Source organism: Cyprinus carpio, chromosome A3 (assembly GCF_018340385.1).
Source record: "Cyprinus carpio isolate SPL01 chromosome A3, ASM1834038v1, whole genome shotgun sequence".
Classification (NCBI taxonomy): Eukaryota; Metazoa; Chordata; class Actinopteri; order Cypriniformes; family Cyprinidae; genus Cyprinus; species Cyprinus carpio.
Window position 1 is genome coordinate 17,811,034 of NC_056574.1, and position 15,895 is coordinate 17,826,928.

Here is a 15,895-nt window from a genome sequence, read left to right on the forward strand (position 1 = left end):
GGTTGTTTGTGGTATCAGTCAATGTGGGCCGCTTTCTAAAATTCGTTGGTTTGGCTGGGATTTCCAATTACTTTTCCCATGAGGTCATCAAAAGAATCCACTGCAGTCAGTAAACCAGTTTAAAGTTTGTTTTTCATCCAGGGTTTTTCTTATTCAACATCTTTCCTCATGTAAATGCCTAGATTATTAGTCTAGATGGATATTGATTCCATTCCAGATCTGTAAATCAAACTGTAGGACCAGTTTTGCTACTGTTGTTTACACTACTGTTCAACATTTTGGAATCAGAAAGACATTAAGAAATTAATACTTTTATTCAGCAAGGATGCATTAAATTGATCGAAAGTCACAGAAAAGAGTTAATGTTACAAAAGCTTACTGTTTTAAATAAATGCTGGTCTTTTGAACTTTCTATTTATAAAAGAATCCTGAAAAAAAAATTCTCAATTTTCACAAAAATATTATGCAGCACAACTGTTTTCAACAAAATGATAGTAAAAAATGTTTCTTGAGCAGCAAATCAGCATATTAGAATGATTTCTGAAAGATCATGTGACTGAAGACTGGAGTAATGATGCTGAAAATTTAGCTTCATCAAAGGAATAAATTACATTTTAAAATATATTCCAATAGAAAACAGTTACAAATTGTAATAATGTTTCACAGTATAGCTGTTTTTATTGACTCCAAACTTTTGACTAGTACATTAGATACGATATTATTAGTTTTAACCCCCTCATACTTGTGAGTGATGGACCTTAAAATCATTGCAATATTCACAATTTTATATTAGGGTAAACTGTGAATATTCAGTTTGTTGTCCAGCACTAGTGTTTAACTGGCTTGCATCACAAAGGAAAATGAAGAAGGAACTGTAAGCAGATGTATATGTGATAGTGGAGCATATTCAAATTTAAAGGGGTCATATGACGTTGCTAAAAAAGAACATTATTTTGTGTATTTGGTGTAATGAAATGTTTATGCGGTTTAAGGTTCAAAAAATTTCCATATAATGTACATTATTGTTTCTCCTCTATCCCCCGCCTTTCTGAAACGCGTCAATTTTTACAAAGCTCATCGCTCTGAAAAGCGAGGTGTGCTCTGACTGGCCAGCTATCCAGCGCGTTGTGATTGGCCAAATACCTCAAGCACGTGACGGAAATGTTTCGCCCCTTATCATACTGTCATGCCATGACCTGGTGTGACGAGACAAAACCAGTAAAACCCATTACATTACAAAAGAGGGATTTGTTGAACCCAGTGGGGACATAATTACTGATTATAATGACTTATACTGTCTTACTGTCTTACGTGTTGCGTTGCGTAATGCGCTGCGTAAACATAATACCATGTCTGCATTTGTGATCTGAGAAACAACAAGCGCTACTCTACACTGCTCAAAACTTGCGTTTGAATAGTCAGTGGCAAATTCTTTAAATATGAAAATGTACTTACAGGCTGTGAGTCAGCATTATTTTTCTGAACACTAGCATTGTAGGCTACTCTCCCAGGAATCGGTCCTCGTCCTCCTTAAAATGCGCTGCTGAATATTTGGGCTGAAATGTTCTGGAACAGTATTGTAAATACAACTTAACCACTGATTTCTAGTTGTTTGGAAGACCAAACAAAGTAGTTTCGTTTCCACAATGAAACACATCGACTCCACAACGTGGCAGCGGCGGCAGCAACAATACTACAGCGAGAATCAAAGTAACGCCTTCTTTCTTTGCGTGAAAATCTGGGCGGCGTTTTGCACATATCCCCACACAGTGACAAGTGACGGGTGTGTTTTAACAAGGCATTTTAGGAGGCCGTGGACGAGTATTAACTTTTATAAAGAATATCTCTTTGGGTTTGAGACTTTAGTCTTTGCAACTTTAGGGATCTTATTGATTCACAAACAGCTTGTAACACTCCAAAGAGCAAGGAAATCTTGAAATCGCATCATATGACCCCTTTAATTAGAAAATAGGCATTTCTTTGTTCTGGTACATCCTCACTGTGAACGTGAAAGTCTCTCTAATTGATGTTTTTGTTTTTAAATTTAGATCTGTTGAGTTATTTTTATAAACTTGTAATTACAATCTCTTGCTTTCCCTGTTCATACATGGAAAACAGACTTGTGTCCACATTTGTTTAATTCTTGTACCAAACAGCAGCAAGACCAGATGAAATATTCCAAATATATCTTCTACACTGATTTGGGGGGAAATCTGCTGGATTGTTTTAAACATGATCCAGTTTGTTAAGGTATGGTCACATTAGCTAAACTTCAGCAGAATATTATGGGCAAAGATGATTCATTGACAGTGTAGTGATGCAAGAAGCACCACTTACTCAGAGGTCATTTCCAAACTAAGCACTTCCAAACGAACACACATGTTGGTCAATATGTGTGTTCGAAGTTAAACAAAAATTCACAATCACACAGATTCCTAATGAGGTGAATGCACTTCGCCAGCAAAAAATTTTTCTTAAAAAGCTAAATGTGATCACACCCTTACGCAGAGTTACAGTCTTACTGTTAGCTAAAAGCGTTACCAAATTAGTCAATATTTTAAATAAATGAACACGCAAAGGTGACTGTAATACTTGTGAATGACAACCTTCCACTTTTGCAGTTTTCTTGAGTTCTTCAGGCCCATAATCCATGTGGACCTGCTAATCTGACACAGAACATCTGACAAAATCATACAGGAACTGACTCTTTTGATTTATATAATGGAGCTGCTCAAAAATGTAGGCTTTCAGTGCCAAAGATCAATACGTAGTCAAAAATTAAGCTGTTGTTATTCAGCATGTAGGCCCATAATGCCTGTGAAGTGGGTTGTTTATTGTGCTGTATTGCATGACTCGTCCATTGGCTTGACTGTAGTGCAGTGAGACTCCTGCAGAGAGCCCCATCCTCTTGCCCAGTGCTTCAACAAAGAGCCACAGGTCTTGCTCACTAATGGAGCCCACAGGATCCTCACCTCCTGCTCTATTCAGACCCCTGACGCCTCCTAAAGCATATTACTTATCCTTACAGAGAGAACAAGGCTCTTACAGTAGCCCTTTTTTTGGTGAAATCTAAGGGATGGTGGTGTCAATCAAACTAGAAGGAATGACCAGCAGCTTCTTAAATCAGTGCTGAAGTGTAACACAATCCTGAGAAGATCAGAATAATCTGGCCATCTTCTCCCATCTGTTCTTGGTGGTGTATTTGAGCACTGGTGTACCACACCTGACACGGTGCAGGCGAATGAAGTGTCTCAGTTTGACATTGTAACCTCCTAATGGGCCAGCAGATGGACAGTCTTTAGGCCTGCAGGCCTACAGGTGTGAAGGGTCAACCCTGGCAGCTTGTGTTCAATGCACCCACAGCTTAAGAGCTTCCTGAAACTGGATCTGTTCCCCTGAATCTTCTGCCTCATGTTTCATCAAGTCTCTCACTCTTAAAGGGGTCCTATTTTGCACTTTTACAAAGTCTTACATTTAACATTTCCATTTAATCATTTAGCAGACGCTTTTATCCAAACGACTTACAAATTAGAACAATAGAAGCAATCAGACCAGCGAGAGAACAACAACAGTATACAAGTGCCATGACAAGTCTCAGTTAGTCTAGCACAGAAGTCTTGATTTTGTTTTGGGGGTGTACTAGAACAGGCTCTCATACTACCGTAGGTTGTTCGAAAAAACAATTATTTTTGACATATTTTACATTATTACAACACCTCTCTCCCCAGTCTGGCATGAACGGCTCGAATAGTTCCTGCATCAAATGATTGACCTGTTCTGAAATACGAAATGCTGTGATTGGTTAGCTGGGCCAGTGTGTGTTGTGATTGACAGCACTCGGCGCCTGGTTGGTAAATGTCATGCCCCTTATCATAGCCACCTGCTGCAAGCTTCAGTGAAAATATTGCCTCAAAATCAAATCAATTTGATTGTGATTAAAACCCAGATGATTGTAACCAGTTCGTCTGTCTTGGGAAAGCTAGCATGTCTCCGACGTGATATAACACTCGTTGCCTTCTCTAGTGCAGCTCAACCAGGTCTCGTCCCATTCGTCAATCTTTTGGAAATATGCGCTGTAGTCCAAACGAGTCGTTCGTTGTAGTTTTTGTGAAAAGTGATTTCTGTTAAATAAAATATCTCCTTTTGAATTGGACTTTGAGCTTTGTAACTTTGCCGATCTTTTTTATGCTGAAACAGCAACATTACAGACTAACTAAAGTTGAAAAAGTGGACCCCTTTAAAAATAAAAGTTCTTTATTGCCATTGACGGTTCCTTGAAGAACCTTTAACCTCCATGGAACCTTTCCATTGGACAAAACGTTCTTTATAGTGAAAAAGGTTATTTAGATTATTAAAATGTTCTTCACATGAAGAAAAAGGGGTTCTTTTAAGAACTGTTCACTGAAATGTTTTTGGGGAACCCAAAATTGTTCTTCGCACTTTTGGAACACTCATAAAAAATGTTTGCAGTGATTCCATATAAGATCCCTCTTGGGTTCCCCAAAATACCTTTCAGTGAACAATTCGTAAAATAACCGCTTTTTCGTTGTGTTGAAGAACATTTTAGTAATAACTGAATTTTTATGTTAATAACTGAAAGCTTTTTTGGGGAACCAGAAATGCTGCTTCTATGACGTTGTTGCAAAAAACTTGAATTTTAACAGTGACATTGTGGTTTGTGTATATGAATTAGGTCTACCTGAAGATAGATTCAAATTCATCATCGTTGTGGTAATGTACAGATGATTTCCAGAGGGATGGTCAGTGTATCTAATACTCACCCTGAAGGGAAGTCATGTTAAGATTTCTTCCTTTTGTGTTTGCTGAAGTGTTAATGGCGTGAAGGGCTGGACTTGCAGTCATGAGAGTGTCATCACCCCCCGTTGTGATGTAGGCGATGGTCACATAGCAGTGATTTCCCAGAGTCAGTGATGGTCATGTGACTATGTAAACATTGTGACATGTGACTACTTTCTATACAAATACATTGATTTTTTTGGTTTTTGGCTACTGAGCTCTGAATAAAACTCAGTGCCAGATGTTTTTGAATGGTCTTTGTAGCTCTCCTCTTCATATAAAATAACTAAGCTATAACGCACAACTATCTCACATTTGGGAAACAGTATCTGGTGTTTTTTCAGCTGTTCTTCACACTCAAATAAAGTTATTTTGACATTTCTATTTATCAAAGAATATTGGGAGAAATATGTTTTCACAAAAATGTTAAGCAGCAAAGCAATTTTTACCATTGATAAGAAATGTTTCTCAAGCAACAAACCAGTGTATTAGAATTATTTCTGAAGGATCACGTGACACTGAAGACTGGAGAAATGATGCTGAAAATTCAGCTTTATCATCACATGAATAAACAACTTTTCTATTTGAACATGCAAACATGTCATTTAAAATGGTAATATTTCACAGTATTACTATTTTACTGTATTTTTGATCAATTAAATGCAGGCTTGGTGAGCATGAGAGACTTCAATCTAAAACTTTTGAATAGTACTGTGCACACTTAATTGGAAAGTTCATCCCAAAATGAAAATCCTGTTATTATTTACCCTCAAGCAGAAAATTCTGTCATTATTTATTCTATTGGAGCAACATGAGGATGAGTAAATGATAACAGAATTTGTTAATTTTGGGTGAACTATCCCTTTAAGCTAACATTTGGGGTGTGATGAATGAGCTGGAATTACAAGAGTAATTTGAATTGCTTGCTTTCTTGACTCCGTATTTGATAAGAATGCTCAACGCCGACATTTTGACACAAAACTGAATGTTGAAAATTGATAAGCATTTTTCAAGGTAAAAGGTCAAGTGATGACTAACATTTCAACTGTAGTAATGCATAGAAGCTTAACTGTTTCAGTTACTGTTTTTAAAAAAATATTAGCAGTGTACCTTGTGAGTAGGTCATGTTCCATTCCATGCAGATCACAAAAATGCAGATACATGGAAAACTTAGAAACCACATGCATATTTAGAGAAATGTCCTGACATTTGTCACAGTTTAAACATTGTTCTTTTTCCACCGATTGTTACTGTCACATCTGTGCAAATCTGTTGCTCTGCTCTGATGCGTTTACTCAAATGTTGTACACCAGTCTATCATGAGAATCTGAATTCACCTTCTGTGATCTCAACCTGCACATGCGTCTCATGAAAATGATGGCTTAAAGAAAAACTCCCTGTCTGCCCACCTGAAAAACTGCAGTTCTAGCCCCATCACCAACCCCCACAGTAGAGCCCCTTCAAGTTACAGGCTCGGAGTTACCATGGAAACAATGGTCCGTGTCAGCCAGACTAGATCATTTAACCCTTTCAGTCTCTTTTGCTTGAAAGCCAGAATGGAAATGCTCATGGTGTCGTCTTCAGTGCTCACATTTAGGCTGTATTTGTAATCTAATATTATATAACACTCATGAAGATTAATTTGTCTACCAATCAATCTGGTGCATGCATATTTATTGAACTTACAAATAATCAGAGCAGCATCCTGTTCAATAAACCTAATTTCCCACCTTAAAGAATATGATGCACACTCTTTATCTTTGGGATGGGTGTGTAAACTGAAGGGGTCAGTCTACAGTAGATTTTTAACATAGTATGTTATCTGGGCAGTCATTTAAAAAAAAAAAAAGTGTCTCTGTTCTTTTTTTCTATTTACACTGAGTGGCTTCTCTGAGGATCTTACTGAAATATTGAGGATTTAAAATCTTTTTATAGCTTGCACCAAAGATCAGATGCTTTCAATTTGTATTTCTATCTGCATTTTAGATACTGAAGCTCTTTCATTGTACACTGTCCATTCAATTATAATTTTAGGCTTCTTGAACTTCAGTAATCAACCTTTTTGTTGTTTCAATAACTCAGCAGATAGGATTAACATCATTCTGCTGCTCCAGCAATAACAGAACAAAAGCCTCATTGATGAAGTGGCCAAAAGTTAAAAAAAGAAAGATGGAGTAGAGGTCTCAGGAGAAAACAAATTTCTTTCATTCTGCTGCAGCAGGGTAAGCTTTAAAAATAAACTCAGTGGAGCTGTGGTCATACTTCACCGAACTCTGCTCAAGCTTGGTGACTATTAGCTAGATAAAGTCATATCACTTCACTAGAGTGAACGTGTTTGCTTTGATCATTGCTTTGCCACTTAAAGAGAACCAACATTTTTAATGTTTATTTTCAAAAATAAAAACAAAGTTTCATATTCAAACCATATTTATTTCCGGATTTCATTTGTACCCATGGCACATGAGGAAACATAACCATAATATCAAAACAATATAAAAAACCATCTGTTAAGACTTTACAAAGTATAATGTGGAATGTCTTTTTCCCTCCCATAATGACCTTTTAAGGCACAGTCATTATCATTCCCTTAGAATGATCATTATCATGTGAAATGATAGCTTTTAAGTAATTTTGCTTAAGTTCTTGACGTGTGAAGCTCAGAGTGGCTCTGTTAGTTTGTTGCAGACCTGAAATCTAATAAAGCACCAGTTTAACCTCAGATTTAAATCTTTAATCAGTCTTGTGTGCGGTGGTAATGTCTTCATTATGTACTGTAATGTGTATGAAGGAATAAGGTTTATGATAATGTCTGTGCCTTCAACAATAAAATAAAAAAAAATACTTTTTCAGACACCTTTCCAGATTAGACCACTGCACGAGTCCAGTGAACCCAGACCCACCATTCCTTTGAGATTTGTCAGGTTTTAGAAGGAAAAGTGGTTTAATTTAGCATAAATATTTTGTTGAACCTGCAACAACATACTTCACGTCTGTATCTTCACACCCACAGCTACAGCACACAACGTAACGATGACATCACTTTCGAGTTGCAGAAAACATTTACCATTTTAATATCTATATTTCTTTTTTCCTGTCCATTCACAATTCCAGGCATGAACCCTAATTTTGAGATGAGGGACTGTATGGTACCAATCCAGTTCTCTAGGTTTTTCCTCTTTTTAAACATTAAAATTGATTCTAATGGCGCAGACAGTGAGGCAGTACATACTGTAGTACACAATCAAAGCACTGCCGTACTTCAAACAAGAAAATAAAACAGTGTAGCTCATTGCCGTCTCAGTGGTCTGAGAGCTTCCTTAATATCTCTTGTCAAGTCTATGGAAAGAAAAAAAACAACATTCATACATTTACCTGTAAATATTGCCTTAGTCCTCAGGTCACGAGGGTAGGTACTTATGACTGGCAATACAGTGGGAGTAATTACATCAACAGCTCACAGTCACAAGGTTTTCTTTAAGATTTCGCTATGTGTTAATATTAAGAGTGTGAGGCTCATACAGGACTGTGCAAAGACTAGGAAGAAGGATCACACTACAATCTGGTCAAAATCAAAATCCTGTGGCTCGACGTGTGGCGCCCGAGCCCGAGCTTCCAGAGAGCGAACAGAGTTGAGTGCAAGTCAATTATTCTGACAGATTAAAAGATGACATTAGATGTGCTTAACCACACAACACAAATTTGGATGCCAGTAAAGTCCCAGTTTTGGCCAGTCCTCGTCAATGAAAACCGCACAACATTGCGGTAATACTGTGGCACACAAACTCTGAAGTATTTAGACAGAATCGAGTATACGTGACTAGAAGTAAGACCCTCCACCTTTGGGTTTCTCTCTGCTGTTGGCCTGCGTGCTCACTCGTATTCAAAAACCATATTCAAAATGCATAACAGAAAGGGAAAAAAACAGAAAGAAAAAGCCACAGTGGTTACTTAAGTTCTTTTAGTACTCCCACATAGTGGAGGTGTCCAGATCATCGGCGTTGGACTTCAGAACACCTGCGTGATCACCCTTCAGATACTTCCCCTCAGTTGACTTGATGGCCACTTTGTTGTAGTCACAAAACTCGAGGAAGAAGTCCACTGGGGTGTCGCTACTGCTGAGCACGTTCGACTCACTGCCCACCATCCAGTATTTCCCTGTGGAGTCTGAGAAGGGATTCAAGGCATCAAGAAAAGTCTTAAGCTAAAACCTTGCTTTTCCTTTTCAACAAGATGAAGTCTGAACTAAAAACATTATTAAAGTGTAAACAAACCTCGCAAGCTATAGGCTCCGTCTCTAAACTCCAACCCGAAGACATCATATGAGGAGCGGTTGGAGTCCAGGGTGCCGGTCACCTTCCTGCAGCCAATGAAGCCATGCTCCCCTCTCAGCACAATGAGGGGCCTATTGATGAGCTTCATCAGGAACTCCTCAGTCTCACCTGAAAAAGAATTGAGACTCACAATAGCCAAGCGGGAATATGATTGCACCATTTAAATGCTCGACGCAACATGACCACCGATTGAGGGGCAATCTATCAACAAGTTTACTAAATCACATCAGCGTTTCCAAACAAAAGGTTGAAACAGTGGAAATGGTGTACCCCACCCCACCTGCGGTGTCAATAGTGGCAGCCAGCTGTCCATTCTTTTTGGCAGCCACATATTTTCCATTGCTGGCACGCAGGGTTATCTTCTTCCCACGCCACTCAATGTCAAAGTGACAGTTAGCAGACCTGGTCGAAGAAATGATACATGTATAATTACACATTATAATTTTTTAATAATGTTAAAAAAGATTTCCATTTCAAATGAACACTGTTCTTTTAAATGTCCTATTCATCAAATAATCCAAAAACAAAACTGTTTTCAACATTGATAAGAAAGGTTTCTTGAGCAGCAAATCAGTATATTAGAATGATTTCTGAAGTATCATGAGCCACTAAAAACTAAAATAACAGCTGCTGAAAATTCAGTGTAATAAGTTACATTTTAAAATATATTAAAACAGAAAACAGTTATTTTAAATCAGGGTATATGCAGGAATCCTGAAGTAAATTTCAATACATTTTTAGGACATTTTTGAAGAATTGGCGATGGACAGCTCTCTGCAGCCAATGGCAGCCTTGTGGCTAGCACCGTGCATGTGAGACTTGACAGCATTGATGCCCATCGAGACTACGCTAATTATCTTTTTACAATATGTACAGGAAGCCTCATGGTTGTTTTCAGCGACAGGCTCCAGCCATCGTTTAAACTCACCCTTCTCCAACCAGAAGTCCCCAAACTTACATTTCCCCATTTCGGAGTCCGTTTCGCGGCATGTAGGGGCGACACATCACCTAACTGCATCTGTCGCAAAATATGTGATGTCACCCGTACGCACCACGAGCACGTCGATGTTTTTAATAGTCATGAGGAGGAAAATAAATATATTCATGCATACTTTTTGGAGTCGAACTCTGGACAAAGCTTGAACAAAATTGAATACCTCATAAAATCGGGATTAAGGCCTTAATTTTCCCAAAATTGATTTATCAACTTCTAATACTTTTTAAGACCCCGCGGACACCCTGTAAATTGTAATAATTTTTAATAATTTTGTAAATGCAGCCTCGGTGAGCAGAAGAGACTTCCTTTTGGTCCGTGTACTTTTGCGTCCATTCGTTTTTTAACAATGGCAAAAAAAAAAAAAAAAGATTGGTTGTTGTATTTTTACATGCTATATTGAAAACCAAAATTAAAATTAGAACCGCATACACAAAATGCTGCCCGAAAAAATAAAATATTGACTTCTTTCCAGAAATTTGTTTATGACTTTTAGCACCTTTAATGCAGAAATTAATATAGAAAAATTACAATTTTACAAGTTTTCTTTGGTCAAACTAGAAGTAGTCTAATTCTCCAACAAGAGCCATCTCTGGAACAATGCAGAGACCTAATACATTACTTTAAAATATCATTTAAAAATAGACAATGCAGAATTCTGGGAATTTTATCATCATGAAATTAAATATTGGGGTTTAATTCTGTCAATTTTGTGTGCTATCTGGGTCATGGTATCAGAGAGGACCAGTGCAGCACTGATCAAAACTGTGGCGTTTTGAGCAGTGAGTTTTGACCAATGCTACAAAAACACACTAAAAAAATAGAGACCTTTACAGCTCTCCAGAGTTTAAAAACAAATACACTGGAGCATCTGGAAAATATGTTTCACCAGTATATATTTCTACAGCTAAGGTGCTCTTGCTTTCATTTCGTTCCCTCTAGCACTCCCGTAGAACTGGTCCTGGATACATTTAAATGCAAAGAAATATGCAATGAATATTTCATACATATTTTTAGGCATGAACAATTATCAATATCAAAAAACTATCCAAGCCAAAGGTTTTCATTAAGCAATAGGTTACTGGTAGCCATGTCAGTACCACGAGAGTGTGCTTGGGCCATCTGTATAGAGACGGTCAGAAAAGAAAAAAAGGTACAAACTAAATTCAGCATTTATATACATTAAAAAACAAACTAATGAAAACTTTTGACCAGCAGTGTAAACATTACTTCTATTAAAAAGTCTAAAACTGAATATAGTCTGACTTTTCTCAAAAGGTCTAAAGGGTCTTTAATTTATTTTATTTTTTATTTATTATTAATTTAAATTTGTTGATTCTGATGTTGAAGAAAACTAGTTTAGGGTTATTTGAGCTGATTTTCTGTCTTAAAATTTGACTTCAACACAAAGCATTTAAGATGCCTTTCACGATCTAATTAAATTAATATTGTACACAGCCGTACATCTAAACAAATCTAAAGAATGCCAGTATGAAAACACTGACAATACTAAGCCATCTTCATTATGGCATGTTACTGTGATTCACACTCACTTAGTAGAGGCAGTGCACTGAAGGCCACCATTAGCTGTGAGGGTCCAGTATTTGCCAGTGCAGGTCCTGAAGGCACACTTCTTCGTGTCCTTACTGATTTCCATCTGGAAAGTCTCCTGGTCACCTTCTTCATCCTGGTTGGCAGAGAGGTCCATGCCTGTCAAAGACAAAAAACAGCATACTGTAAACCACATTATAAAAACCACCAAACCCCTGGCTTTCATCAACGTGAGCTCACAACACATCTTAGATCTGGATCAGCCGTGCTGAGTGAGCTGAGAGCTTGGCAGTTTTGGGATGCTGATCTTTGAGATTACTTGACTAAAGAGTGTTGAATGCCATAGACTATCACTCTGGCAATTGCTTTGACTGCCTCACACCCACACACACACACACACACACACAGAGTTAATCCCCTTAAGAATTTTGGACTGTCATATATGCCAGGATGCTTAGTGGGAGACTTCAGGACAATGCATCCGGTTTGTAGTTTAGACTCATGGAGCTCAATGAAAGACCAGACCACCAGTCCTCTACTGCAGGAAATCTAATTAAACTCCATTGTGTGCATTTAGAAACCCAGTCATCAGATAAATCTAGCGTTTATGGTCTAAACCTCTTTGGAGAGGAAAACAGAAGACAAGATTTTGAAAGGAAATATTAAAGTTACATTAAGACAAACATCTACAAGATGAAGTTACAGCTATAATTTTATTAACATCTACTCTGAGAATAAATTGTTTGGTAAAATCAAGAATCTTTTGGAACATACAAGGTCAAACACGTCATCTATATTTTTAATCTGCAATTCACCATGATTGCTTTCATGTTCCAGTTTCACAAAGCTCGTAATACAGCTACACAAAATTGGGTATTAGCACCACCACGGCCTGGCCTCTGGAAAGCAGATTGAGTTTCACCCAAAAAAAATAAAAAAATAAAAAAATGCGTGCCTGAATGGGCAAGAAAAATAAATGAACAAGATGAGAAACACATGGCTGCAAATGGAAGATCTGCAAAGGAGAATGACTAAGACGCCCGGAGACTTGCTCTAAATCAGTCTCGGGCAGGACGTGGGGGTGGATCAATCATTCTAGGGAGGTATGTATCCTCACCCGGCATTTAAATGGTTTGGGAGGATCTTTTAAGCCACCAGCAGACACACCCCCAACCCCCATCACTCGACGCCTGACTGTGAATGGTCGATCCATCCACACGACAACTGCAGGGCTTCTATTCCCAAGTGAAAAGCCTTTAACCTTGGCAGCAAAATATTGTAGGGACTTACATTTCGGATGTTTTAAGTAAATTTCACAATTATAGTGCCAAACACTCAAACGGGCTCATCGGTCAACAGGGTCAAGCAGCTGCTATTAAATAGCAACACAGACAAACAATTCAAATGAATACAAAATAAAATGCAAGACACTGTTGGGAAACCATTTTTGCATTTACAGAATGATAAACATCCGATGTCCTTGCCAGGAAGGAAGAGCAGGCAAGCAAGCAGGGAGACTCCTAATCTTTTAAGTCAGATGCATTTAAGCGAGAGTACATCAGTGTTTTTTGTGCGTCCTGAAATGGCTAAACTTATGCATAGCGAGGCTCCATTGTTCTGTGTGCTGGGCTGCCTAAAGACTCTCAGCAGTTGGGCTGCATGGTGAGCTGGGGCCCAGAGCATGCTGTCTTTGTTCTCCTTCTACCCTCAACACACGCCTGAAATCTCGGCCCCCTCACAAATTCTCTAAATGACACATGACACAAACACTGAGCCTTATTCCTCTAAGGAGTGTATCCCTGAAGGCAAATATTTGAACTAGGCAAGCATGAGCACTGGTGGGGTCTGGATGTAAGATGAATCACATGTGATTTGGATGTTGTGCATCATAATTAAGTCCAGATTGCTGTAAGCAAAATCACATGAACTGCTTTTTGAGGACAGATAAAATCTTGCACCACCACAAGGCTACATGAATCAGAAACATAAAAGAAGCAAAGTCTAAGAAAAAAAGGCAAAATAGAAGAGCCAATCCTGACCTGAAGAGACCACGTGCCTCCTGGCACAGGCCCAACACACTGGAACTGTCCTGCCTCATTTAGCAATACATTGCATTGCAAATCCCAGACATCCTTTCTTAATGATGCCATTTAGGTCTTTCAATTTATTTTTTTCTATTTAGCGGTTATTAAAACATAGCAGATCATCTAATTTCATTTTCAGCAGTAATGGGCTAGTAGAATTGTAATGGTGACGCTGAAAAGCGCAATATTTCACCAGTCCACTATATAATTTGATATATTACTTCAGTCTGGCAGTCTCAAGTCAATTCTTCTGGGTGTTTACAGTAATGATTGCCTTCACTCTCAACTTAATTACAGTACACTGACCTCTCCAAAATACAGGCGTTATGGAATTTACAGAAGAATGATTGTGCAAAACTCCAGACAAGGGCTTGAATATTGATCTCATTCTCAGCTAACAGATTTCTATTCTGACAATAACCAGAGTACTGTAACCCACAGAGAGTCATCAGACAGAAACGTGGAACCAAAATGGAGCCTCACTTGGATGCACAACCAGACTAATCATTAAAAATTATATTTCCAGGAACATTTGCGAATAGACCAAATTTCAGGATCATCAAAGTAAAGCATATGGATTTTTCCCCCCACATTTGAACTGATCCACCCCTGGCTCTGCCCATATCCACACAACCACAAGAAAAGAAAAAGAGTTGAATATCTATAATTAAGAACAAGCTGTAGATAATTATGGAGGATTTATAGGAACCCAACCCTGACTGATGTAGGCTACCCTTGCATAGATGAACACATTAGTAACTGACAATAAAGCAGCATCATTTACCTTGCCTGGTGGACACATTCCTGTCGTTGCCAGCGGTGAGGACCACTTGAGGGTGGCTCTGCTCCATGACAAAAAGCTCGTCTTTGCCAACCTTCGAGCTCTTGCCGGACTTCATGGTTCCACTGGGACCAGAGGAAGCCAGGTATTTCCCAGTGCAGTCTCTGAAGGCAACCTTCCCGGACCTGAACTCCAGCGTGTACCCCGTACTCTTGTCAGGGTTTTGGGACAGGCTTCCGTCGTTCTTCAGGAACCGGTTGTCAGACGTCTGTATGTGGTACCTCTGGTCCTGGAAGACCAAGGTGATGAGGGAATCCACACCCCAGGGAACGTCTCGGTCAATGGCGATCTCGTTCTGCTCGGAGCTCAGGTGCGCGTATCTTTTCCTGGTGACGCTGAAGATGTTGACCTGGGGGTGCATGGCAATGTGCACGCTCCATTTCTCTGCGATGGAGATGGTCTGGGCGAAACAGGTAATTCTGTCCTCGGTGCCGCCCAGGTAGCGCTTGTGAGGCTCAGACTGCAGTGACCAGCGCCCATCATCATGTGCAGTGATTACGAACCGACAATCCTCGCTCGGGGTCTCGCTGTCACCCGTCACGTTGCCGTCTTTGTCAGCTGCGATGTATCTCCCCAGATGGCTCTTCAGGTAGAACGTGCTCGACTCATCGCCGTTCTGCTCCAGGGTCCAAATCTGTTTCTTCTTCATGCTGGTGGCTGATGCATTGATCTTGAAGCCGAACGTTTCAGCCGTGAGGTACTTGTTCCCACAGTTGATCAATCCGAATTGGATTTTGAGCATGTCGCTGGTTCCGTTTGCAGTCATGGTTCCTCTTGGCCTTGCTGGAATGGGTTCTGCTGGTGCACTGTGGATGATGGTCTCTTTGTTTGAAGGAGCGAGCGTGCGCGCACCTCTCTCTTTCTGCAGCCTCACAGCGCGAGCGCACAGACACAGCTGGGGCTTTTATACAGATGAGTGATGTCACGCGCCTGTCCCGCCTTCCTTCCTCACGCTCTCACATCCCATAATGAGTTGGGAAACACATAACTGTATAATATTCCCACTAGTAAAGAGTTTAACAAATTACTTCTTTTCCAAATACACTGACTCTATTGCGTAAAATAGACGTGAGCAACCTCGCGCATTTGAGAGAGGTCGAACTCTCGCGTGCACTTGAAAGAATTCTGAAATTTTTCTCACCCTCAAGTGGTTCCAGACCTGTCCAAACCACAATGGATTGTATTTAACTGTATGGACAAAAAGAGGGACATTTTCGAAAGATCATCTTTTATGTTCCACAGCCAGAAAAAAAGTTTGGAAAGACATGAGGGGGAGTTAATGATGACAGAGCAGTAA

At 39.3% G+C, this 15,895-nt stretch overlaps 1 protein-coding gene across 1 annotated transcript; it reads right to left on the minus strand.

The window, feature by feature from the left end:
• Positions 1–7,206: 7,206 nt before the first annotated feature.
• LOC109056717 (fascin-like) lies at positions 7,207–15,492 on the minus strand. Its single transcript, XM_019073916.2, has 5 exons — positions 14,542–15,492; positions 11,676–11,832; positions 9,409–9,530; positions 9,069–9,236; positions 7,207–8,961 (listed from the first exon to the last, which is right to left on the minus strand). The coding sequence occupies exons 1-5, from the start codon at positions 15,362–15,364 to the stop codon at positions 8,756–8,758; spliced, it is 1,476 nt and encodes a 491-aa protein (XP_018929461.2). The 5' UTR covers positions 15,365–15,492; the 3' UTR covers positions 7,207–8,755.
• Between the last annotated feature and the right edge of the window lie 403 nt (positions 15,493–15,895).